The sequence below is a fragment of the Cebidichthys violaceus genome, unplaced genomic scaffold (assembly GCF_023349555.1).
Source record: "Cebidichthys violaceus isolate CVI_PGR_0920_01 unplaced genomic scaffold, fCebVio1.0.p SCAF_2, whole genome shotgun sequence".
Lineage (NCBI taxonomy): Eukaryota > Metazoa > Chordata > Actinopteri > Perciformes > Stichaeidae > Cebidichthys > Cebidichthys violaceus.
Window position 1 is genome coordinate 23,425,324 of NW_027176372.1, and position 25,995 is coordinate 23,451,318.

The 25,995-nt window shown below is 44.7% G+C and overlaps 1 protein-coding gene across 1 annotated transcript in view; it reads right to left on the reverse strand.

Annotated features, from left to right (window-relative positions):
* Positions 1 to 462: 462 nt before the first annotated feature.
* Positions 463 to 25,995, reverse strand: part of fstl5 (follistatin-like 5) — a 129,309-nt gene continuing 103,776 nt past the window's right edge. The window contains exons 10-15 of the mRNA XM_068715220.1: positions 18,896 to 18,922; positions 18,532 to 18,650; positions 13,838 to 13,987; positions 10,648 to 10,755; positions 8,743 to 8,867; positions 463 to 2,927 (exon numbers count right to left, since the gene is read on the reverse strand). Coding sequence (XP_068571321.1) covers positions 2,225 to 2,927; positions 8,743 to 8,867; positions 10,648 to 10,755; positions 13,838 to 13,987; positions 18,532 to 18,650; positions 18,896 to 18,922 — 1,232 coding nt within the window. The 3' untranslated portion in view covers positions 463 to 2,224. The remainder of the gene's footprint in view (positions 2,928 to 8,742; positions 8,868 to 10,647; positions 10,756 to 13,837; positions 13,988 to 18,531; positions 18,651 to 18,895; positions 18,923 to 25,995) is intronic.

A 25,995-nucleotide genomic window follows, 5' to 3' on the forward strand; every position in this document is an offset into this window, starting at 1 on the left:
TAATGGTGATTGATATTTTCCATTGAGTCTTCAGGTAGTCATTATGTTGAATCATGTTCGTCTCGTTCACATTTTCCAAAAGTGGCCAGAATATCATCTTCTCCTTTTAAAGAAAAGAAACATTTTCTAAACACGTTTGACATAACCTGACAACAAAGTACTTAGGCGTATACTGCCCTTCTTTCCTGGTATTTTAGACATTTTTTCTTTCAATTCACAGACCTTGAAGTCCCCCAATCTTATTTTCTTTGTTTTGTTTGCTAATTACAATCATGCGTTAGAATGCATGCTTCTCTGTAAGATAATTATACCCAAAGGGACAACAGAGTTCTGACCTTGTTCATGTAGCATCTCTTGTAGCATAATAATTGGCAACAGGCTGCTGTAACTCCTAAAAGGAAACTTGTAAATGCATGATTCGTCGTTTTAATGAGGAAACAGACAATATTACACTTGTTTTTTCTTAGTCTAGTTTTTATTGTTGGGTAAAATGACAAGCGTGTTTTCTCTATATAAATAACAATCACATGAAGGAACATACAAGACATGGCTATGTGGAGGTGAAAGCATTGGTCACAATGTGCTCGGGGTACAAGATGCTGATAATGACAACTGTGTGTTTTGTTTTCATATCTTAAAAAGGAGTGCGATGATTATGAACTGCGTGAATCTGTACATTGAATGGGAAACCAATGGAGTCACAGTCAGCCGCTTTGTACAGAACATAGAGAGAAAAGAGCAGAGGTCATTATCATCAGTACACTTGGATTTTAAGGTCGGCAAAAAAAATGTGACGGGGGAGAGAAAAAAACAAGATCTAAATCAAAATGTATACGAGTAAGATTTAACAGGAAAGACGGGATGACTTTATATAATCTGTACACATCAAAAGTCCTTACTAAATTTGAGATACAGTTGCCCATTGTGATTTACAGAGTCATAGAGTGCTAGTGTGAAAATGCATAGAAATGTGTCCAGCTAGGGAACCGATCATCGACTCGGCAGCTACTCGTCTACCGCAGCAGCCTTCAGAAAGACGTGTTCGCCACATTCAAAGCCTCAGAGACCCTCTACACAATACAAGTACCGCACTCCCCGGTGTGCAAGCTCGTCATTACTCCACATTAAAACATCCATCTGAAACGTGCCATCAAACAGGGCAGACGATGCATGTGTTTCAGTGGTTATGCTCTATTACGCTCTAAGATGCTTTCCGTATCTGTTTCTTGGTCCAGAGATATTAAAGTCATGATTTTCTTCAAACACAAGTGCTCTATTGACTCATTGCTAAGGAACATTTTTTAAATACTTTCAAATTTCACAATGTGCAGTGTATAAAGCTGGTACAATTTATCTAACATTGCCACTGACTTTCATTTTTCTTGGTTTGGACTAAAAAGGAAAAACAATATAGATATCATTCAGAACGGCCCAAAAAGCCTCTTTATGATGTTAGATCAAAGGTTACCGAGCGTAATGAAACACTCAGTCCCTCAAATCTCCACTTCAAAGAGGATCGGATCACAGCGAGGGATCGTTTTAATTAGACGGAATCGGGCCGCGTTGGACGGACGGAGAGGCGGCAGCAGTAGATTTGTGAGGAACCACGCTCACCACTAATGGAGGGGTCAAAGGAGGAGGTGTGGTCTGCAGTCACGCGGGGAATAACTATGCTAATTCCTCTGATGGAGGGGAATTTTCCTTGAAGGCACAGGAAAAAGTTTGGGGGTGGGTAAACTTAAATTTGAAGAGTTAACCTGGACATATACAGTATATATATATATATTTATATCTATTTCTGCCAAATCACTTAAGTATTAGTTTAGTTCAGAGATTATCTACAGCATTCTCACACACCGAATACAACCAATTGTGAATAATTATGCGACGTTGCACATATTAACGGATTCATACCAATTTTCCTGAAAAAAGATTACCAGCAAGCAACTTTATGTAGATATAAACATGAATCACCCAGTGGGAAAAAAAAAAAGAGATTTAAACTTGGCTTTCAGACAATATCAACCAATTACTCCCTCTCTCTTGTGTGTATTGTATTTTTTTTTGGATGACAGTCCCTCATCCAATGGACTTACAAATGGTCAATTTGGTTTCTGAATCTGTGGTATTCATTATCACGTTCCCACAAAATTAAAAACTTTGCAACAGAATTCAGTGCAACAGTACCGTTAAAGAAAGCTCGTTAGGGTCTTGATGTTACAACCTAAGAATCCCCAACCCACACCACCACGTTGCCTTTGAGGACGTCAGTAATCTCACAATTGAGCTTGTTGAGGCGTCCGTCCAGGATGAAGAGGGACTCTCTGGACGGGGTCATGAGGTACTGTCCGAACAGTCCGCTGCCCGCCATTACCCTGTTCCTACTGCTCCACGGCCACTCGAATGACTTGGTGGCCTCTTTCAAGCTCTTGATCATCTTCACTTTGCCGGTGCGCAGCTCCACAAACAGAGCGTCTGTTTGACGGCCGGAGCTGCCGAACACGTTGTACTGGTGGACCTCCGTGAAGGAGCGCTGGAAGGCCAGATCAGACAGGTGGAGGTTAGTGTGGATGTCAAACGGCTCCTGGATCTCTCCCCGCTCTGAAATCATCTGGATCCTCATCAGGCCGTCGCCATCGTCCACGGTGACCAGGTAGCGGCCGTCGGGAGACGCGTACGGAGTGCCGGTGACGTCGCGGTTTTGGCCGATCACGCTATCTGTTACACTGTCCAAGATGAGCTGTGGCTGCGTGGCGCCGGTGGAGTCAGGCCTGCAGTTGACAAAGTAGTAGCCGCCTAGATGGGTGTAGGTCACAGACTTGGGGATGCAGTTGTACTCCCGTAAGCTGATGTTCTTCACGTACGACGTCGTCTCCAGGTCGATCTTGTGGAGGACAGGCTCATTTCGGTGAAGGATGAGGCCAAATCTGTAGACAATAGAAAAACAGAGCAAATGCTTTTATCAATAACACATTTTGTTTTCTTGTAAACCTGAAATTATGACAGATTTTTAGTCACGTCAAGTGGCATGGCTCTATAGATGGCAATGTCAGTCTTAAAAACTACCGGATGGATTGACGTGACATTTTGGGCAGACGTTCATGTTTCTCAGAGAAGGAAGCCCATTGTTTAACACGTGACTAGTGCCACCAGCAAGTTACCATGTTTACTTATCCAGTAAAATATGTCATGATCTATGAGATGGACTGATGCATACTTTTCATCAGACGCTTGATGGGTCATGACTTTGGTGATCTTCTGACTTCTGCTCTGCACCGGCATGAGTGAGTTTCATGCTTTTGATGAAGCGTCTGAATGGGATTGTAACTTTGGTGGTTCCTTAACTCATCTAGCACCACCTTTAGTTCACAGTTTCCACTAATACTTAAGTCCATGACCAAGTACCTGCACTACCTCCATCCCATCCGCTTAACATGTATTCTGTTCAGCGCTACTCAGCATGCTAAACATGCTAAATTAAGACGGTGAACATGGTTATACCTGTTTAACATCAGCATGTTAGCAGATCAGAGGCTGTAGTCTCTCAGAGTAGCGAACAACCAGAACAGCCATAATTTAAAAAACAACTCTCCACCCTTTTTTTTTTTTTACAAATGTAGACAGCAGAAAATGTTACAAATGCTGTGCAAAAGTGTTTTCAAAAGGTAATTTAATCATGCTTTGTGTCTGAAAAAATATATTTTTGTCATTTTAAGTCATGAATGTGCCAGTAAAGTGTGGCGATTGTTATTCTTTCCAAGGCTCGATCATTCTGAAGCAGCGAACGTTGTAAAGTGAAGCAGCACAATCAAAATATCAAGACGCATCAACTTGAAATAAGAAATGGAAATTGATTTGTACTGGGTAATTATGATAATGTGTTGGAGTGGAATCATTTTTGGAGAAATGTTCAGGAGAAAAAAAAAATGAAAAGATTTCTGAGCGATCCGTTTCACCACTTCAACAGCCAAATTCTGGTACCTGACAATCTTCATATTGGAACCCTAGCATCATCTACACTCTAATAGAATTATAGCGGTTTTAGATGTGGACATGGATCATATTATAACCATTCATTATAAAAACCCAACCAGAGCGTTCATGGAGCATTACATTTTAACAGCTGAACAAGCGGGGGGGGGGGGGGGGGGATATGCAAGGGGCCGACAGGCCTCAATTAAACGTGAATACGAGCTGATCGATGCTGACAGGCGATTGAATCCTGCCGTCGTTTATCATCCATCGTACCATTTTAACACCAAGCTGTCTGTACCTGAGAACAGAGGAATGGCTGTTTGAAAGCCGCGGAGGACACTGTCGCTGCTGCGGCGGAGGAATCATTAATCCAGGAATGGTTTGGACCGCCGGCTCCAGACCAGAGGCTTTGTTTGTGTTTGTTTGTACAGAGATCAGAATTTACAGAAAATTATGTTTAACGATCTTTAGCGTATATGTAATGCCAGGCAGACGTTGTTCAGATTAAGCCCAATATTCAACACAGATTGGTGTTTTTTTTAGAAGTGCTGATTGGTTGTTTGGTGTTTAGTAGCTTCAGGACAATCTGGTGGGTTTTTGACAGTTGATTTTCTTTCAGTTTGAGTAGCTCTGTGTCCCGATATCCCACATTATGAACTGTAGTCAGCTTGATTTAGCATTATTGGAGTGAAAACAGTTGTCTGCGTCTCTTCCCAGTTTTCTTTTTTTCCTTGCCTTTGGTTCAAAGACGGATGAAGCCATGCTGCCGTTCTCCTTTCTGTTGTCTCAGAGCAACAAGAATTTATTGGAACCACCGATGGAGAAAACAGATCAGGGGTTTTGGTTTAACGTTCGGCGTGAGCGTAGAGGGTGCGTGTTTTATGGCCGTGCAGAAAGGCAGAATAAATAATAGGTAAATATTAAACAGACAGTGTCTGTCAAAGTTAAGGGATGTCAAAGATAACATACGTTTACATCTGAGGAACATCCAACCAAAACAAAAATGCATCAAATACAAGATTTAGATGAAGGAACTTTTCATTCGATTGATAACTTTAACTGTTACAATTTGACCTGTTCTTGTTAGATATTGTCAGAACTGGATTTACCTCCATCGGAAACTGAAATATGATTATTATGTTTGCATAATAATGTTGTTTGTTTTTTGCTGTGGATCGTATTCAATGTGTTGTGACGGATCAATGGATGCACACGTACTGTGATATTTTGGAGGCTTTAGGTCATTGGTGCATTTAAAAAGAGTAACAACAAGACATAAAAATCACTTATGATGAATTAATAATCAAGCATTGTTTGGCCTTGCTCTGATGTGAACACAGCTGGTTGTGTTATTGGCAGACCCAGATTGCTCTCAGCCAAACTGACAGCTGCTGTTTGTCGTTTGTACCAATGATTAATGCGTTAAAGATTCTCCCTGGTTCTGCACAACGGGGTTACGTTTAACCGGAGCTACTTCACATTTCATCCGCTTATCTTCGCGTCAATATTTGCAGTTAAAGAAATGACTGGGTCTCGACACTTTGCTCTGCGGTTCAGCTAAAGCTCCTGAGGGCAAAAAAATAATAAATTCATGAACAGGGAAGAGAACAATGAGCGCCGCACGGTAAAAGATATCCATAACACAGCAATTCTTGTTCGGCCATCCTCCAGCGTGAAAAACATCGAATCAACATCTCGCTCGGCTTGTTTTGCCAAAAGGCAAGTCTGTGCAGAAAAAGAATAGGTGTGGGCAGCCTGAGCTGCAGGGTGCTGCAGGATGTGGGCACAAATAAGAAATAACAGCTTCCTCTGCCGACACGCAGCGCCGCCTGACTGCAGGTCGATGCTTTTAATGAACGCCAGACGTTCCCGCTTGCTTCGTAGTAGCTGCTGAGGGAATCCCCCGGTCATTAAACGATCCCCGGAAGTTGCTGAATATAAATGTCGGTGGTTTGCGCGCCGCGCCGCTCATGTTGCTAAATCGACTGATCGATGCCGCGTTCTAGACGACGGACAAACGGCCGTCGTCTGTGTGCAAGATGAAGAGAGAAAGAAAGGAGTCCGAGCCACGAGGCCGCCGTTCATTTACGCCTTCCTGCAACGAGAACAGCCGTCCGATTAAAAACAAATATCATTCATGCACATATAGATCTCAAGCTCTTTGTGCACTTCAACTTGTGTACTGGTGTATTCTCCGAACAGATATATACAGAAGGCTGCTTCACTCTGCTGTCAATTATGAGTTTGTACTTGGAGAGCCGACTGCGTCTCAATGTTCTCCGTCCATCTGCTAAAAGTAGAAGACCTCATGAACTAAGGGAGCGGGACAAAATATTAAGACATTTTTTTTTGTATTATGACATTTTGTATTATTTATATTATGACTCCAAGTATATCAACTATTTGTAACGTTTGTATGTTGGATACTGGATACTTGGATTTGTAACCCTGTAATATCAGTTATTGTATTAATCAATTGTGGGCAATAATGCAAATAAATTATCAGGGCTGCTTTAATGGAATATTTAATTGGATAAAATGTTTTTTTAATCAATGTGATGAAGTTGCTTTTAAAATGTTAATATATCTTGATGTAGAGTATATCAATATGACAGTGTAAAATTAAAAGTTATGAAACAAAAATGAATCAGCAACAATTTAGATTTTCATTCACTGCTGCTTTTCTGTCTTCTGTCATTGTAAGATGACTACTTTGGGGATTTGGACAGTGGGTTGGATGTGACGAGGTCACTTTGGGAACCTGCGACAGACATTTTTCAGACTAATTGATCATAGAGATGAGAGCTGCAACACTTAGTCATGATTACTAAAGTAAAAATATGTATGCTTCTAGCTTCTTATAGACTCGAATGTTTGGAACAATAATCTGTTATAATTGGCTCAATAATCTGTTGGTTGCATCCCTAACGATACGATCCCGTTACAGCCGCGTTAGCAATATTCACAACGAGCTTATTTTGAAGAGCATCAAAAATGATGAGCAACTACTTCATTTCAAACACTGGGAACACACTTTCCTGCAATCTTTTCTGCAGGTCTCAGTGGATCTAATTACAGCAGTGCCAGCAAACCCACCACCGCACCCACAACACACACACACACACACACACACACACACACACACACACACACACACACACACACACTGGACTGCTTACTCCTCCTCACCAGGGGGCCGTTAACATCCTGAGATACTCCAGACCTCCTGCGTGTTCCTGGCTTCTCTCCGTGACATTAGCCAAGCGTTTGGGACCGGCTTCTCTCTGTCCACGTTAAGCCCGAGTGAGACGACCTCGTGACTCGTGAACAACCACAGCAGAGCGTCTGTGCCTCGCTGATGATTAACTGCCAGCTGTGCCCCTCTGGACACACACCTCAATGCACATTAAGGATAATACCTAAGTAGTCCTAGACCAGGAGTGCTAATGACTTAAATGATTACTGGTATTTGAGGAGAACCAGCCCTCTTTGACCGTTCGGCCACACAGACTCTGGAATCAAAGCGGCGCTTGCGAGGAGGCGGGAGCTGTGATTGAATCGCTTTCTTTCCGATTTGCCTCCGATATCGTCAAAGAGAAAATGTCAGCAGCTGCAAACATTGTAGCTTTGTTAAAGTTCAGCTTGGCCGTGTGTATAGATTTAAAGGAAGAAAGAGCACACGCAAACCTGCACAGCATCTCAAATGAGGTCCGGCTGCATTAAGGCTGCGTCTGTACTCACCATGCTGGGTGCTCAGCAGCATAACGACTCTGCCTGCTCCTGTTTTAGAAACGCAGCGAAGCAATGTGGACAAAAACTGAACACATCTCCTGCTGACTAGAAGCTGATCTTCTGTTTTTTTGGGACGCTCTCATTTAGAGTTTAACGGTTGTTTAAGGTTCTGGTTCTAACTTGTCCAATGTGAGGATTTGATGCTTTTTTTTCTGGGCCAAATAATTAATGGAAAAAAAACATAATTTGTCTCATTAACTCTGTGGACGAAAGATCAACAGTTCTACATGTTAGGAGACTTTTGAACTCCTCTCTCTGCTCCTACCTACTCCTGATGTTAAACACGTGAGCTTCAGCTGCACCACTGAATCATCTTCTCCTCCTTCTAGTTAGATGATAATAACTGTATATTATAAACCACAAATGTACCACACTATTTGTATTTTATGCCAATTCATAATGCATATGTTTTAACCTTACTGAATAGATGTAGATGCGAGATTTCAGTAACTCTATTTTCACAGTATATTGAGGTTTACATTTTTATACAAGACCATGTTTATATGGTGATCAGTATGTATGTATCCCATCCGTACGTAAGTATTTTATTACATAAGTAATAAAACAAATGTCAGTTATTGTTAATTAGCTTCTGGGTTTGCAGACTCAGGTACAAACAGTTGATTCCACAGCTGACTTGACGAAGGTTTAACTTCAGGAGATCAGCACCGTCTCCTCTCCACTGGGCCTTCCTCCAATAAAAAGGCTCCGTTATCACACCAACACACAAGCGCACGCACACACACACACACACACACACACACACACACACACACACACACACACACACACACACACACACACACACACACACACACACACATACTCTCTCTCTCTCTTTCGCACAAAATGCCCGTCCAAATCATTATTGCAGTATTGAGCCTCGAGAGAAGAAGTGAATGAAACGCCAATAGGGCGAATGTAATTTGCGAATCAATTTGCATTAGGAGCGTTCTTGGATCGCACCGGACGCACCTGATGTGGTTAATGATGAGGCCGGAGGCGGGAACGTAGAAGTCGTCCACCCTGTCGAAGCGTCTGCCGATGGGCTGCGTGTGAACGGTGTGGTGGGAGGTTCGTCCGCTGGCCTGATTGATCACCTGGAGAACGCCAAAGAAGAAGGAGTCGTGTGTCAGACATGAGCTCAGTGCTGCAGGTTCCTACTCGTGTGTGAAGCTCTTGTAACTTATGCTTTATTTTTCATGTAAATTAACAGTTTTAATCCATAACAACCGTGGAATAACCTCAAATAAATCACAATCGGTGCGTTGCTGTCGTGTCTGTCCGCGCTCAGGTGCATCGGTTTGAAACATGAGCCTTCAGCCTCCTCTGCTTTGAACGCTGCAGCGGCGCAGTGGGAGGCGACGTGTGCGCCGCTGTCACCGGTGTCTAAATAATACTTGTGCGTGCCGTGAACGCGGGCAGACGTGCGCTCGTGCGTAGGCAGCGTTTGCTTTGATTCTGCCACGATGCACAAAGCCAGAGACCAAAAAAAAAAACCCTGCGTTGTGAATTTCGTCGCAGGCGATTTGTGAGCGAGATTTCCAAGTAAAACCGATCAACGCTGGAGCTGAATCAAGACGACTCCGACAGGAGACAAAAGCACTCTTGAAATAAATTACCATTTCATTACAATGCTTCTATTTGTAGCGTGATGCTCAAGTCTGTGTCATGGTGACATGCGGCGTTAGCGTTTAGTTTCCTCTGCTGTACTCCAGCAATATGGGTCTCAAATCAGACTAAAACTGTAATTATGTGATGCTTTTTGCATCCATATCATTGATTGAATCAACGACAAAGGAACTTCTCTCACTATGACGATAGAGCCACACCAATAAATGAGTCGTGTTGATATTATTTATTGCAGATTTCTGTAAATTCTCCTTTATTTACCTCAGTGATGAACACAATGAGGCCTTCATTTCTAATTTCCCCTGATCCTAAGTTAATGAAAACTCGACACTTCCTCCACAAACGACTCTTTTTAGCAAAGAGCAGCAGAGTGGTACAAACATAGTATACTGTGATTCACTTGTACTGATGGAGGAGTACTAGATACTACGTGTACCGTGTACTCTGCTGTCGTAGGCTCCAGGTATCACGATTATTGTAATTTCGTCTCTTTAATGAGAATTTATATCATATCCACGTTAGAGTACATGTCAACATGACATTGTCGTACACAAAAAAAACTAAATATACAATAATTAAGTCATTTAATTTAAAAGATGCATCAGTCAGACAATGGACATCGTTTCATCCTCAGAGTCTTTGTTTTGTTTTTTGAGCTCTGAGCCAAAACAAGTGAAAACATGTCAGAGTCCACATGCTGACCCGCTGCACCGTGAGTGACTGTTCATTACCCTCATCAGGCAACACAAACAAATCAACCAGTGGATATCCAGAGAGGCGACGGTGATTCATGCCACATTCATGTCACATTGGAAACACAGGCAGCAGCAGCAGCACATCTCATTACTTGCCAAGATGGTGATCATAAGGTTGTTTACACTGTATTAAATATTAACTCTGTTCACAAACCTACGCGGTATCTGAAGCTCTAAGGTCTGAATGAAAACAGGTCACACATGGTGTTTATTGTAAGCAGCACTAGGTATATTAGATATTCACAGTAATCTGATCCATGTCACACGTGGATCAGATTACAAGCTTCTGAAATGTGACCATTTCCTGCTGTTGGTCGGACAAAATGAGCAATTTGAAGACATCGCTTTGGTCTCAGTGAGGTTGTGAATCGAGAAATATAATGCGCAAAAATAATCAATAATTTGACGAGACATCAAGACGACACAAACCACTTCACAAAGAGAAAAGTCTGCAGAGGAATGAAGAACATCTTGAGTGTTTGTGTGGACTCACCTGGAGCGTAGGGAGGTTCTTCTCCATGTCTCCCCAGCTGAGCAGCCACACCTGGTCGTGAGATTTGTCATAGTGGAGCTTCACAGGATAAGGGTCGGTGCTGACGGTCTGGAAGGGGGGGAGGGATACACACACACACATCAGAATCAAACCAAACGGAGCCTTTAAAGACAGCAGGGCCGCAGAATAACAATTCAAGGCAATCTTTTCTTTTGAAGAGATCCGTCTTTGATGTGCTGCGGTAATGCTGCTGAAAAGTTCTCCTGCAGACTAATGCATCAGGGGGTTGACAGGAGCGAGTCTTCTTTTAACGAGGCGGAGTGGAGGTGCGCTTTTTATGTATGAGATGTTTTTTGGCGTCGAGCTGCATCTCAAATCGAGCGGTGACAGACACAATTGCTTTACCGCACCGGAGTAATTGCTTTCAGTCTTTATCCGTTTCCTGTGACGCGCGGCGGCCGACGATATTCCAAAGTCGGAGCGATAGATGAGTCACGTGTGACCGGAAAAGTGCTCCTGGTGCGTTACGTCCACCTGAGCGAGGACAGACGGCCCGACGGGAACAGGGGACGCACAGGGGAGCGAGAAAAAGCAATCATATTCCCACAATCCCCTTTGACTGCAGCTTACTTTCTATATACCATTTGTTTTGCTATGCAGCCCTAATAGTGTTGTTTACCTAGGCAAAATATATATTGTATCGCTGCGAGAGCAAACAGCTCCAGAGAGGGGTTATATTGCACATAAGCCGAGAATATCTGTTGAATCTTAACTTATCTCCGAGCGTGTACTCATCGGAGAGAACAGGTGTTCGCGTTGTTCTTTGTCTCTCGACTAACGTCTTCCTTTCTGGCTGAGGGGAGATTACCAGGAATCCTCAGCAAATATGTTGGTGGAACTTTTAGGGCCGAGAGCGGATCTGAATCACGGATGAAGCGTTTATCCGAGCGCACGTTGTAATTCATTTGGTTTATGAAATGCAAAATATACAATCCGCTCATTAAAAAGTCTTCGCCGAGCATTTAATTGGTTACAAATTTTGAAAATGCGATTTGCTCGTTATTATAACTTTTGCGTACGTCAGTCCTATTAATAACTCACTGGGAAAATGGAAAGCAGAGAATCCTGTAACTGGAAAAAACTAGAATGTGTGTCCATCATACCGTTCCAGACGAGATGTGGGTTCAGGTGGTTAATTAACAACTGCTAATATAACGCAATTAATCTAAACCTCCCAGCGACTGAATAACGAGCTCCTGACGGTCTCGGGGAAAGCAGACCGCTTACCGGCAGTTTCCCCGAGAGGCTGCAGACAGCCATCACCGTTTACAAAAAACATCTGCGGGGATCTGAGCAGCCCCGGATTATCCCGACCCACCCTAGAAACCCACCGGCGCCGATGATTCACCTCAACGGGAAATGTGCCCGAATGTTGTCGTGTACAGGAGATGTGCTGCCTCCCGAGTCTGCAGAGGAAAACATCAAATTCCCTCAGGAAAATAAATGGAGCTGCAAGAGTGCACTGCAGCGTGTGTGTGTGTGTGTGTGTGTGGGTGTGTGTGGGGGGGGGATTGCGTCTTATACCATCAGTGAGGAAACCTGCAGTTGCCATGTTACAATATCTATGAGGGGGGTTGCCAGGTTACAGTTTATGCGAAGAGGTGGGTCTCGGGGCTACTTGGTCCCCACGTCATTGTGGCGGTTAAGTGCAGGTCTCGACTGTAGCAGCAGGTGTGAGCGGGGTTCAGGCCAGGGGTTAGCAGGGGGAACTAAAGGTGAAGAAAACGATCTCAACGCTGGAGAAGCAGCGCTTCAGTCCGTCAGGCGCCAGAAGAACAGAAGCAGCAGCAGCAGCAGCTGCTGGCTGAGACTGAAGCAGCCTGTTCAACGTTCACAACCTACAGCTACAACCTGCAGCTGAGACGAGCAGCAGCAGATATAAAACCCGACGCTTTAGAATAATAATAATAAAAACACCTTGATCAGCATACTGGAGGCCCTGATTTAGAACTAGGAGTCTTTTTTTCGACATTTCCCTTTGCTAGAGTTTTGACAACCAAGAACCAGATCTGAGATGGACCCGGCTGTCGGGCTCCCATGGACGAAAAATAAGGCTTCAGGCTAAACCGAGCAACGGGAGGTCGGTGACTGTCGGCGCCCGCGTCTTCACAGGAGACCCGGACTCCAGCGTGAGGAATCCAGGATCGATATGCATTTTGACGGGCAGAGAGCAGGCAGGACTCCGCTGGGGCAAGAGGAGGCAGACTGTGTGTTCACATTAATAATGCTTGGTGCTTGAACGTAGGCACATTTGACCATGTTATCTGCCCGCATTTATAGTTAGTCACAGTATATATATATATATATATATAAAATGTAAGCACCAGGAGAAGCATTAGAGCAGAGAGGCAGTGGGTAGGATTGGCCAATTATTGGCTTTAACAACACTGTGAAATCTATCAGCTGTGCGTAGCTGAATGAGCCTCTGGTCAGCTATAAGAACATTTAGGTTTACATCCTCGTATGCATGAATAATTCTATATACTAATATAATATAACGTGTCCTTTGGAATCAAGCACCTTTCTTGTCTTATGAAGCTCAGCAGGACCAATATCAGCGCACCGCAGCAATCACTCCTGTGTATTAGTATCCTACTAAATTATTACTCAAGTGGAATATTTTAAGTGCATGCATATCTAATGCTCAAGCTGTTTCCCCCCCCCCAAAATAAAAGAGGATGAAGTTCCAGACGCACACTTTGGGTGAAAGTTGGAGGATGTGGTCCAGCGCTCTTAAATGATTTAGTTTGTGGATGAAGGATGACGTATCGTATCAAACTGAATCCCAAGTCGAAGGGATTTAATGAAAGAAAGTGTCCTTCATTCAACAGAATCAATCACAGAAAACACCCTTACAGTAACGATTTATCGGAGCTTCATTTGGAGGAAAGAAAAAGGGAGAAACACACTCGCCTCCTGCGACCTTGAGGTTTCTTGGCACAGATGAAGAACCTTCGCTTTTACAAAACAGGAAAGATTCTTTTCATTTTTTTTCCCCTTTTCTGTGTAAAATCGACAACCCCTCCCACACACACACACACACACACACACACACGCACACACATTGTTGTAATGTTGCTGACAAAAAATTGACATGAACCTGGTTTTTCCAATTTATCCTGAAAACTACCTGGACAGCCTTCTGAGACTGGATGTCGACGACGAGCACTCGATCCAAGGTTGGCTGTGTCACATAAATAAACTTGTCCTTGATGTTGACCGCTGATGACCACACACACCTCTGAACCTCTTCTCCTGGGGAGGTGGGGCACACCTCCTCCTGGAAGAAAAACAAAAGCACACACACACACACACACACACACACACACATTGTCGGTCAACTAATGGTGTTTCATATCACGGGGAACGAGGTCGCATTAAAAAACAATTATCTCCGCCCGGTCGTTGTTCACTGCTCGCGGTCTTATCTCCTGTGCCGATGTGAGTCGCGTTATCTTGGCAACTTGGATAAATAAGCTTCGCGAGGTCCTGAAAAATCTCTGTAATCGCTCCCATTTGTCCACACATAATCCACAGCACAAAGCCTGCAGACGATCTGCGGCTGTTCAGCTTTTCGGTCCTGGCAGCTCTCGCCTTCCTGGCCAACGGGAACCTCAACCGGCCTTCTGTCTCTGGAGCTTGCCTCCCCTCCCCACCTCCCTCTCCTCTCCCCACCCAGGCCCTCAAAGCCTCCAGGCTCTGCCCAGTCGTCTGTTCCAGACTCTGTGGGACAATTTAGAGAGCCGTTGGCCAGCGGGGGATGAGTGAAGTTGCTCCGGCACGGAGGGATGAACTCTTTCTCCCACGTTTACAACTGCAGAGTCGGTCCGTGACGGGTGCCGTCCCGCGGGCCGGCTTCCCTCCGTTAGAGGGGCGTTAGGTAAATGCATGGACTTCACTGGGATGAGGAAACGCAGCAGCATCACTGAGAGGATTCAACTCCTCCCGTCTGTATTTCATCTGTCGATAAGCAGGTTCATTTGGGCAGACATAAAACAATCACACAGCAGAGAGGTTGTTTGGTGCAGAATGCTAAAACAATGACGGCGCTTTGGCGTTTTTTTTTTTGGCTTCACAACAAGGTTTCCGACTCTTTGTGGCGGCGCTGTCTTTCGGTGTCCGGTTGTAGCACCATCTGCCAGTGTTCCTGAACAAAAGAACTGGTTGGTAAATTGAGTTTTTTAAAGGCCAGAGAGCCGAGCTCTTGGTGAAGTAACGGTTGAGTCATCGGTAGTGAACTCTGCGTGAACCCCTGCAGTCCCACACCTCGGTCACTTTGTGCCACTTGGCTGTAAATATCTTACTTATTGCACCTTGAAGAGGTGAGAAATCGAACATCTGATGCACAGCTGAGGGCGTGAACGGAGGCGGCTGCCATCCTCAGTGTGTGTGTGTGTGTGTGTGTGTGTGTGTTGCATATGTCTGTATGTGTGTGGGTGCATAGCATGTATGTGATTTATGTAGAAACTGACAGCTTCTAAAAGACTGCATGATATGTTTATTCCACTTCATTATGGACATGCTTTCACTACACACACACACACACACATGTTATGTTGCATGTATTCACTCACATGCTGACTGCATTACACCGGAACCACACCAGACACAACACCACACCGTACCGTGTCTTTTGAACACAAAGTGTAAATCCCACTACTGCTAAACACGCCTTAACAGGACATCCACTCTTTTCACGTGTGAATGTGGGTGATGCCATCTAAAGAGCCATGCACAGAGAAACGATGGCTACGATATTCCCCAGTTAAGCCACTGGATGATTTGTAAGCACTAATATATTTGCGACACAACATCAGCAACATCATCTGTGGGGAGGAAACCAGTGAAAGTGTCAAAAAGAGCAACTTCACAGGAGCAACTCTAGTTCTCTCAGAGCTCAATCCAAACTGCTATAAACCATTATTATATAACTATTCTTTGTATTGCTCATAATGAACACAAACATCATCGTGTGTACATACAAAGTACATACATGGTACTTAAACATACCCACTCCCTATGTGTGAAGGCACCATGCGTAGGATTCTCCCGTGATCACTTATGACCCACTAGCGGTGCGTGGCGGCGTCTGTATCTGCAGAGACTCTGCGCTCTCTTGCCAGTATTTTCGTGTTTTTTGCCGTGTTTTGCAGCGAATTCTGGGCGTCGACCCCAATAAAAAGCGACCAGGTGCCAGGTCTTGTGAGCGCGCATCCAAGAGGAAAGCTACAACGACAACAACAACAAAAAAACGCCGGCCGTCGAGCTGAAAGGAAACATAAACGCAGCGAAGAGAAACGCCAAGCGGACGAAGCTCGTTCCAAAACGAGACGCAGTCTGGCACTGGCGTTCTCCTAATGGCGAGGGCCCTCGATAAGCTGGGAAGGAGGGACCGACTTTGAATGTTGTGTTCACAAAAAAAAAAATGCGACCGCCAAAATCCTACCCATTGTGAAGGAAGCATTTAACGACACGACGGGACTCGACACAATGCTGTGGCAGCGAGAATAAAAACGCGAACGCTTCCTCTCAGCTTCTTCCCGGCTGCAGAGGGAAGGAAAACAAAGACGCTTCTGAGGACTGACTTCAGGACAACTGGACATCACAGTGTTTTCCCACGACTGTGTGCATCACAGTAAAACACTCTATATATGGTAGTTAAGGATAATGAATTCACTGCACGATTACCATAAACACATCAATCAATGCGGCTCTGAGAAAAAAGGTGAGTTCCACTGCTGGAAGCGGCCTCATGTGTTCACACAGCAATCCCCGCATGACAGCATCGCAGCACTCGCAGTGATGGATATCCTAATACAAACACACCTCTCGGAGGAACGCTCGGCTGATTGTCGCTCATTCGCGGCGCCACTTGGTGTATAACAGCCCCCCCCCCAGAATGAAAAGCAGCAGCTCAGAGGAAAGCATCCGTTTGAGAACACACGTAAATCTAACAGGTTTCTGTCAGCAGCGCGCCGACAACGTTTTGACGCTTGAAGGTTTCGGTGATAAACGGTGTTTCAGAGGGGGGGGGGGGGGTGTAAAGAGTCCTCCGGGAGGTGAAGCCGTCTGCCTGTGACTGTAAATGAACAGTCCCCCCCCCCCCCCCCCCGTGTCCACTGAGCGTCGTTTCAGCCTGAAGGAGATGTTTGACTATCAGTAACCACTTCAGAGCCGGACTACTCAATAGTTTGAGGATGACAGTAGAAACATTTACTGCGTCCAATCCGCAGAGCACTCCTGCTTCTTTCAGGTCATTGTTTTTGGTTCCACAAACTCTAAACGGGCAGCTGACGAAGCCCTAAAGCCGCCGTATCTCCCTGAGGAGTGAGTGACGACTGAAACCCTAAAACACTGAACATCAGCGTCATGAACACGACTCAGAGTGAATGCTGTTGTTGCCCTGCGTCCTCTGGATGTGTGCTTCTAGGGAACTGCTTGATCACACAATAACAACCTCACAGCGTGACGTCTCAACATTGTGCAGATGGCTTACAGCTAAAACACCAACTTCATTTAAATTAAACAATGTTATAATTGCATACAGCCCTGCGTTTGATAACGGCTCGTTACTAAAATGTATTTTTCTCATGTTCTTCGTCACTAATAATCAATAATAATCAAGTATCTCAACTTCTCACCAAATATTAAATGGTGCTTATTATATACTGTCTTACTCGCTAATAATGTACGATCCCTTGTCTGCAGGCGCTCTGCAGCAGACAGATACACACACGTGTGTGTGTGTGTGTGTGTGTGTGTGTGTGTGTGTGTGTGTGGGTGCGTCCTCGTCATCAAAAGCCGGTTCTTGGGCGTGACACCGAAACCCGAAGTTAAATCCCCGTAGAAACTATTGATGCTCGTGATTGATCTCGGGAGCTGCTGCTGGGTCAGGCAACAGGACGCCCGTCAAGCCCAGCGAATAATAAATCACACGAGTGACACATTATCCCATTTTGCCTTTCAAAAAAATAACACAAACACTCACACCAGCTCACTTTAAACACATTTACATCATGAATGTTTCAGTTGTTATTGCTTCTCGTTGGAGTTTTTGATTTATGCCTGTTTCCCGTTTACTCTTTTTATTACGTCGTCTGGTTCCTTTAAAAGCTTTTCTAATGTCATAAAATAGAGATTTTAAAGCGACAATTCAACGACGGCCTCGAAGTCCTTGGCCGGCATAAATCATGAAAGTCTTCTGGACTTGACCTGGAGAAGAAAGATGTGTCCGTGTTCACGGATTCTTCAGAGAAGGAAAGATGAGCAGAGGGTCGAATCATTTCAGGCATTCAGGAACGCCAGTCTTCTCCCGAGACAATGTTCAAGTTCTGAGACTTGAATAGGCGTGAAACTTTCCATTATTACCATCTCTGAATACAGAATTGACATATTATCACCTCGTAACCGTGAGCAAACAGTTGCTTAGGAACAAATCCAGCAGACACGGAGCAACATTAGCATTCATTTGAAGAAGGTTTTCTGGCAAACCGGCAACTCCAATATTTGTTGTCCTTTTAGCTCTGATTTGCTCCTCAGGTAGAACACAGAGTTCTGTTCCTTCACTCTATCGTGGGCTGTAAGAATAAACCAAACACACTAAAATACAAAAGAACAAAACAGGAAAAGTTCCGCGTCAAAGTGAGCCGAAGCTAAAGTTTATGATTTGTAAAAACAGTGAGCGGTTTTAATGAGTTTACGTTCTTATTTTAGGTCACTCCCACATGAGGATTGTGGGTATTTTACCAAACCTAAACGCAGTGACTGAATAGCGCACGACGTCACCTCACGATGAATCACGCGACGTGATCTTTTCCGACTCACCTGCAGAGCCAGCAGCTTCTCGCTGGGCTTAATGTGTCTTTGTATCTCACACGCCACCGGCTGAATGACTTTAATACCGTCTTCATAAAACACGTAGAACATGTTGCCGATGCCCAGACCTGGAGGAAAGAAAAGCACAAACAGCCCCGTTGACACAAAAAGTGCATATATATATATATAAAACAGATTATGAGACTGCACAGTGTGAACATCTGCAACGGAAATTGGCCTACAACATTGTTATCTACTTTCAAAGCATCGAATCATTTAATCCCTCTCATCACAGTTCAGTAACCCTATTACAAAAATTCAATTAACTCAGTTTAATGAACGCCATAGTGAGTCAGAAGCAGTCTAGACGTACCTTCTTCCCGCCACAAAATGTTTGCCACTGTGAGAGGGGGGGGGGGGGGGGGGGAGAAGGAGGAAAGTGCGGTTAAAAATCGATGTGAGAATCAATGGCAGACCTTTGTGAGAGCTAACACCCGAACACTAACTCCTATTGAGGCAAAGAGGGAAGCAGGCTGCATGAAAGTTTTATGGAAACCGTGTCTCTGACACCGCGTGCAGCAAGCGATCGATAGAGCCCTCTGCGAGGAAATAATTTGATACCAAACACTGGAAAATGGAGTCCTGTAAAACAGTTTATGATTTTTGGATGCCGCATCAGCGAGCACGCGGAGAGACGCGTGAAAGAAGTGTGAAAAATAATAGCGTAGATCGTCATCCATCGATACGAGCCGTGCGGATGAGCCGCCTTCGACGGCCATGAGTGGGCCGCGGGTTTAAAGCTCAGCTGATTACCAAACGTCATTAGGAGGGATTAGTGCGCTCCTTCTTCTCCTCCTCCTGTAACGGGTCATTTCTCATTAAATTCACTTAGAGGTGACGAACGATGCGAAACGACGAACAAAAAGGAAGCCGCGCAAACGGCCAGAGTGCTTTAATAATGGCCCGGCCTGAAGACGCAGACCAGCTGGTGGCTTTCAAAGCAGCCAATGGGCAACTCTGAGAAGAAAAGTGCAATTACTTAAAATTACACGACTAAAGAGCGACGCGGTAAGGGGAACGTTTAGAGCCATTATAAAGTTATTTTCCATGCAAATTCTGCTACTCCATCATTCTTATCTTCCACCACACCGGCGGCGTTTTCCCTCTCACGCCGGCTTCTTAACGGTGACCTTCTCTCCCATTGTTCATCTGTCCCCCGGTCTTCTCTCTGCTTCCACCCCATCTTCCACGTTCAGGCATTTTTCAGCCTACAAACCAATCTGCAGCCCAATTCACATCCGATTCTAATCTCGCCTCTATTGCAATGCTCATTCCCGCAGCCTCTTGCTCGGGTGGACAGATGCGGGGGGGGGGATAAAAGGGTAGAGACAAAGCCAACTAGACACCACTGTGCCGTTAGTCAGCCTTAATCTTTCAAAAAGTGCTTCGTCAAGGTGTTCCTGTGCACCCTTGCATACCTTTTAGCTCATTAAAAGTTGCACAAAAGGAGTGGGGTCTATAGATAGATGGACAAAAGAAGGGAGGAAGGAAGGATGGGCATAATATAAAGCAAAACAATACCATTTATTTGAGATGTGCCAAAAAAATGGAAAAAGGGAGAAAATGGAAAAGAGGAGTTCGAGATGAGATCTTGTGCGCCTCGGTCTTTTCCAATAGTCCACAGTATTGATGCTATTCATCACTTGGCAGGAAGACTGTGGCTGTTCTGCGCATGGAAGGGGCCCATACATCAACTTCATCATCCATATAACAAAACAAGCCGGCTGCCACTGTAGGCGGTGAGTTCACTCTTTCTGGCCGTAATAACTGTGTTTCCACCGGGCTCCAAACATCGGGAGCGCCGCCGCCGCCGCCACCACCGCCGCCGCTCACACCGGGCTCGCCGGCCGCCCTCCGGACTCCGCGGGTTCCTTCCCGTCAGCGAGGTTACATAAATTCAATTTGTTTGTTTACGAGCGCTGCGACAGTAGGGCAAACAGCCCGTGGCGCTCACCGCGGTGGCGTGGCGGTAGACGGCGGATGCATAATGTAAGTGGAGTAATTGGGTCAGAGTAGACGGCGGCCTCGGGTGAGCAGGGGTTCCGCTGCTCTTTCCACAGATGATCCCATCTTGGAAACGTTGACTGCATATGTTTAAATTCTGCTCTCATTTTTGATTTAAGCAACACACACGCACACGCACGCACACACACACACACACACACACACACATGCATTGTGATGTACAGACTGCGTGTTGCATTGATATGAACAGACATCGGTGCAGAGGCTGAGAGCGTGCACAGCAGATACACGCCTTATATCCATTACTGCGGCTGTGCCAAGACGTCTTCAGATGCACCTGCCAACACTCACTTACGGTGCATCTAGGCCTGGACTAAGGTGCCTCAGGACCCCCCTTTGCTTTGGGTCTAAGCCAGAGCCTGTAAACCGTAAGATCAGCAGTTTCTCAAGTTTGCTCTCTTAAATGTTCCCTTTTTCTTAAATGCGTTTCCCCTTTCATTCCAAATGTCCTCTTTGTTTTTTTAATTGATTCTCTATAAAAAGACTTTTGTTTTTCTAATTAGAATCAGGGGTTACTTGATTAAAGGCCCTGAAATGTTCTTAATTAGCTTCGTCCTCTGAGCGATGGGGAGCTAAGCTACCGCATCATTTCTGGCAAAAGTTAGAAGAGTTCCAGTTCAGGTGAGTGTTAAACAGATCACACCCAAGGGTGCTCCATATCACAAACTTTGATTTTGGTCGTTAAGTCGTGAATATTTAATGTTCTTGAGAAACACTTTAAAACATATTGTGATATGAAACCAGTCCGTCCCACTTCCCCTCGCTTTTTAAAGGGGCATGTCACGCATGTCTTTAATATGTTGGAGCTCTTTGGCACAGAGTAATGACATCGAGATGCATCCGGCTCTTGGCTACACAGATACTTGTTATTAGCATCGGTTGTTGGTTTTAGTCTATTCATATGTAGATAATAAAACATATGACCGGCTTTATCCTTTCAGAAAATGGCTGAATAAATACTAGAACACTGTGAAGACTTCAGAGACGCACTGGGACTGCTGTCTCTTGTTTCAACTTTAAAGCACAGTGAGTTTAAGGTCATGGAATTGTAATTCTTAGAAGGTAAGTAGGATACGTTTCTCTTGCATGATTTGCAAATTGAAAAAAGAAGATGATTCACAGAGTCCAGGAGAAGTATGGAAGGGTCGTTTTGAAATATTTCATGTATTCAAAGTGCTTTTCAAAGCTTCTTTTTTTCCCCACATTGCTTTTACCAACTCTGCATATATTTGAGGGCGCTGAAAGATTGAGGGCTAACTTCAACAGCAAGTCCCCGGCAGCACTACTTACAGTCAGGTAGAATAAGGAAGCTTTTCAAAATAACAAGACTGACTGCAGCGGAGCTGGAGCTGGAAGCCTGTGGAGCACTGAAGGTCTGAGTCGTCTCCTTCAGAGGGAACGCGTTCAAAAGACAAGCTACTGGACAGCTTTAAACACCGAGACACCGAGAGGTAAATATGAATATGAACCGCATAAACACCCGTGTTTTAACCAGCTTATAATGGTTTGTAAAGTTAGGAGAACTAAATGGATTCAACCTGTATGTAAGGTTTGTTTCATCTAATGTAAAATAAATCCCTGTAACTGATTCATTATCAATCGTTTCAGCTTTGTCTTCTCTGCTCTTTGTGTTTTGTATCGATACTTTCAAACCATCAGCACTCTTATCATTAGTATCCTTCTACAGAAAGCATCATCAGACGTATTCGTGTCGCAACGAGCGCTTAGAGGCGTTTTAAAACTTTCCACTAGATTTACAATATTCCCTTCAAAAAGCGTAAAGCGTGAAACTCAGTCGACAGGCAGCCGTCTGGAGCTCCTGGTTGTTGACAGCGTATCCGACTCTGTGTGAAAGCCTGCTGTGACGGGGAGGAACGCCGCCGATGGAAACATCGACGCTATTTTGGCACGAGCCGATCCTCTCTCTTCAGTCAGCGGACGACATAAAAATCCGAATAAAACAGCTTCGTGCAGACGTCGGTGCGGAGCGGTGGTTCTTATCCGGGTGCCATCGAGGCCCGGGGAACCCAATCACTTCACCGGCAGGATCTCACTGATTAGATCTTCCACTCTGCCTGAATTCAAATAGCGGCGGGGTTTTGATTGGAACGAAAGCCTGCCCACTGTTAAAACGTCAAACAATGGTTTGGAAACAATAGAGAGTGAAGTCAGGGGAAGAGTGTGGAAGATACCGTTTGGTAAAGTATGAAGAACACGGAGAAGAGTGCAGAGCAAAGATAGCACAGAACAGAGACAGTAGAAGGTTGGAAAGGTGCAATATGTCTGAACTCATCAGGCTTCTGGATTTAGGATGAAGAAAATGACAATTAAAGATTCCTCAAAATCACTCGATTTGTATTCAACCCTGTGACATAATCTCACCAAACAATAAGAACGATGTGGTAACCGACTCGAGAGGAGGGTTGTCACGGTGCGGTTCTGTTCAGCCCGCTATAGAGCTGTGAAGACGTCGTGTTCCTGCTGAGGTGTGTAAAGGTCAGACGGTACTTATGGGCCTCTACGGCGCCTCACAGAGCTTGGAGTAAAGAAGACAGAAGAAGGAGTAAAGCAGAGAGTAATACTGGAGTCATGAGGAGGTTATGAAGCAGCGCTCCTCCAGTGAAGCTCATTACCTCAAAGTGTAGGCAGTGATGGAGGGTAGCCTAACCTGAATGTTAGTTTTACTGTAATAAAAACATGCTTAGTTGACAAAACAAACGGTATTTATTGGAGATAAAGTAAACTGGTGTAATAAATATTCATAATTATTTACCTGTCCGCCAGCTGCGTCTCCGAAAGCTGGAGAAGAAGCTCATTATTTTTGTCTCCCAGCTGTTGTTACCACTTTTTTTTATATGTATGCATAATCATAATAAACTTAATTTACACAGTTGCACTAAACCTTGGCTTGACAGTCCACTGTTAGAGCGTTGTACTGTCTCAGCGTCTATGAAGAGGCCAGACATCTAATGTAACGCGCTCATTAATTAACAATATTCGCACTGAAAACTTCCCCTGAATCTCATTAAAATCTTAATTATTTGCACGAGTTCTGGGATGATTGTTACAGAATGCTGGTGCTGCTGCCACGCTGCGTCCTCTACGCCAATTATTGTCTTAATGAGAACCAATCAAGAAGGAGGTGAGACTTTAATAACATGAAAACTGCTCATAACTGCTCAGTGCATAACATACATAATAATAAGAATAAATGCATACTGAGGTAAGTCCTGCACAAACACAACAAGGGAGAAATGACAGGATGATATCCTCCTCTGAGGAGGAGGAATAATTCTATAATAATTGTGTCTTCGTTTGGTACAGGAGGGCTACACTACGCCGTCCTCTGAAGGTCCCTCATACGAGGCATGAAGAGGTGCAGAGACATGAATCGAGGGGGGGGGACCGTGAACCTCGCAGATCCTCTGACGCCGCAGAGATAATTGGCACATTGAGAAAAGGGCAGATATGTATGCCAGTGTAGCGGCAGACTGTCAGAGATGGATGGCGCTCTGCCCGCCGGTGACAGACTCCGTTAAAGAGATCTCCGAGCGGTGACTGACTGCTCAGGTTTTTCCCCCCAAACAACGCAGCGCTTGGGTACGTTCGAGAGAGAAAAACAATTCGCTTTAAGCGCCGCCGCGCCTGCGAAGAGAAGGTTTTCCGACCTTCGGGTTCCCCGGTGGAGAATTCATCTAAAAAAAAAAAAAAAAAGATCATTGGCGCCTCGCTCATCGGATCATGTTTTTCAGTTCATCTCCTGCTTAATACCTCATTCAGCCCTTTGACAACCGGCTTAGTTAGTTATTCGGCTCCGTCTCTCATTCAGCCGCCTGAATGGGGAGCCTGGGGCGGGTCATCGGCACAATGACTTCACAGAATGAGATCATTGCTTTCCACAAAGTCAGAATTCAAAAACGCATTTACAAGTATAATCGTAAAAATGTGTTATTTGAATCTGCGTCCGTTTCATATCAGCGGTGTTGGATTCGGGGTGGGCCGGGCGTCACAACATGCCCACCGGCATCTCTGGCTCCGTGGGATCAGAGGATGAACGTCTTGGTAGAAAGATGAACTTAAAGAGAAACGTTCACAAGTCAGTACTGGTGAACATGGAATACTTATTGTAAAACTTGTGGGATAATTACATACCAATAGTACAAATCCTCAGGTTGAGGTGAAAGACTTTCTAGTGAACCTGCATGATCTCATCTGATGACAGTGAAGAGACGATCTTCTCTCTGATTGTCTCGTTTCTTTATCTAGGTCACACGGAGTCATTAGATTGAGACGGTTTCATAAACGGTTAATAGTCCCTCACAGTAACTTTAAATTATACGCTCGTAAAAGTTATAAAAATTGCACTAAAAGCCGGATCCAGAGTTTTTCGCCTTCCTCCGTTTCATGTGAACGAGGCTGGACTGAGGGCTTGGAGCTGCTGGGGTTAAAAGAACGATGATGCAGAAGATCACCGGTAGTAGATCTGGGTAATTTCATCTGCATTTTATACCTGGAAGTCCTACTTTGAGCCTCCAACGCTGCACATCAATGGTGCACCTGCTGGGTACCCAGAGAAAGACGCGCTGAAACAGCAAACCTTCCTCCTTCCTCGTCACTGTCACGTCAAATTAAGTCGCTGGATGCGGAACGAACAACGATTTTGCAGCGCTGGCACTTATAAACATAGCACCAGCGATTACATAGAAGATGGTGAAATTCCCCTTTAAGCCCATAAGGAAACACACCGAGTGGAACGCTGTGTTTGGAAAATGAGACAGAAGGATGATATCCAGAGCAGCTGAAGGTCTGCCTGCTAATGTTGCTTACTTACACTCAAGTGAATTCTCATGTGAAGTGCAAATGCAGGTTAAAACCGAACCGAAGTGAAGACGGGAACGGCAACGGACTCGGGAGCTCTCGATGGAAAAGTTCCACGCTTTACTTTACTTTCTCTAAAAGCAAACACGGAGATGTTCCAACAGCTGGGAAAAACCTGAGCGCCGATGGAGACGGCGCTCGTAGCGAACAGACAGAGACGAATGAAACGGTGACCCGCGGCCGAATCAATCTTCCTCCTCATCCCGTTTCTGAGGTCGGGTTACCTCGACAGAGAACGACACGGAGACAAACCTTCAGTCCGTGTTCCCTTCAGGGATGAATGATGAAACGATCAAACACATACGTGTCACATGTATGCATCGTATCTTTATTATACTTATTTGTCATGGTGAGCTTTCTCTTTATCTGGCTGAACTGAGCTTAGTAACACGTTTGTTGCATGTATGTACAAAACAGTCAAACATTAATTAAGGAATGGCAACATGCGTTGTCTGTCCTGCTTGTTTCGCCTATATGTGCATTGTTCAGTGTTGCTTTTTGCTTTTATGT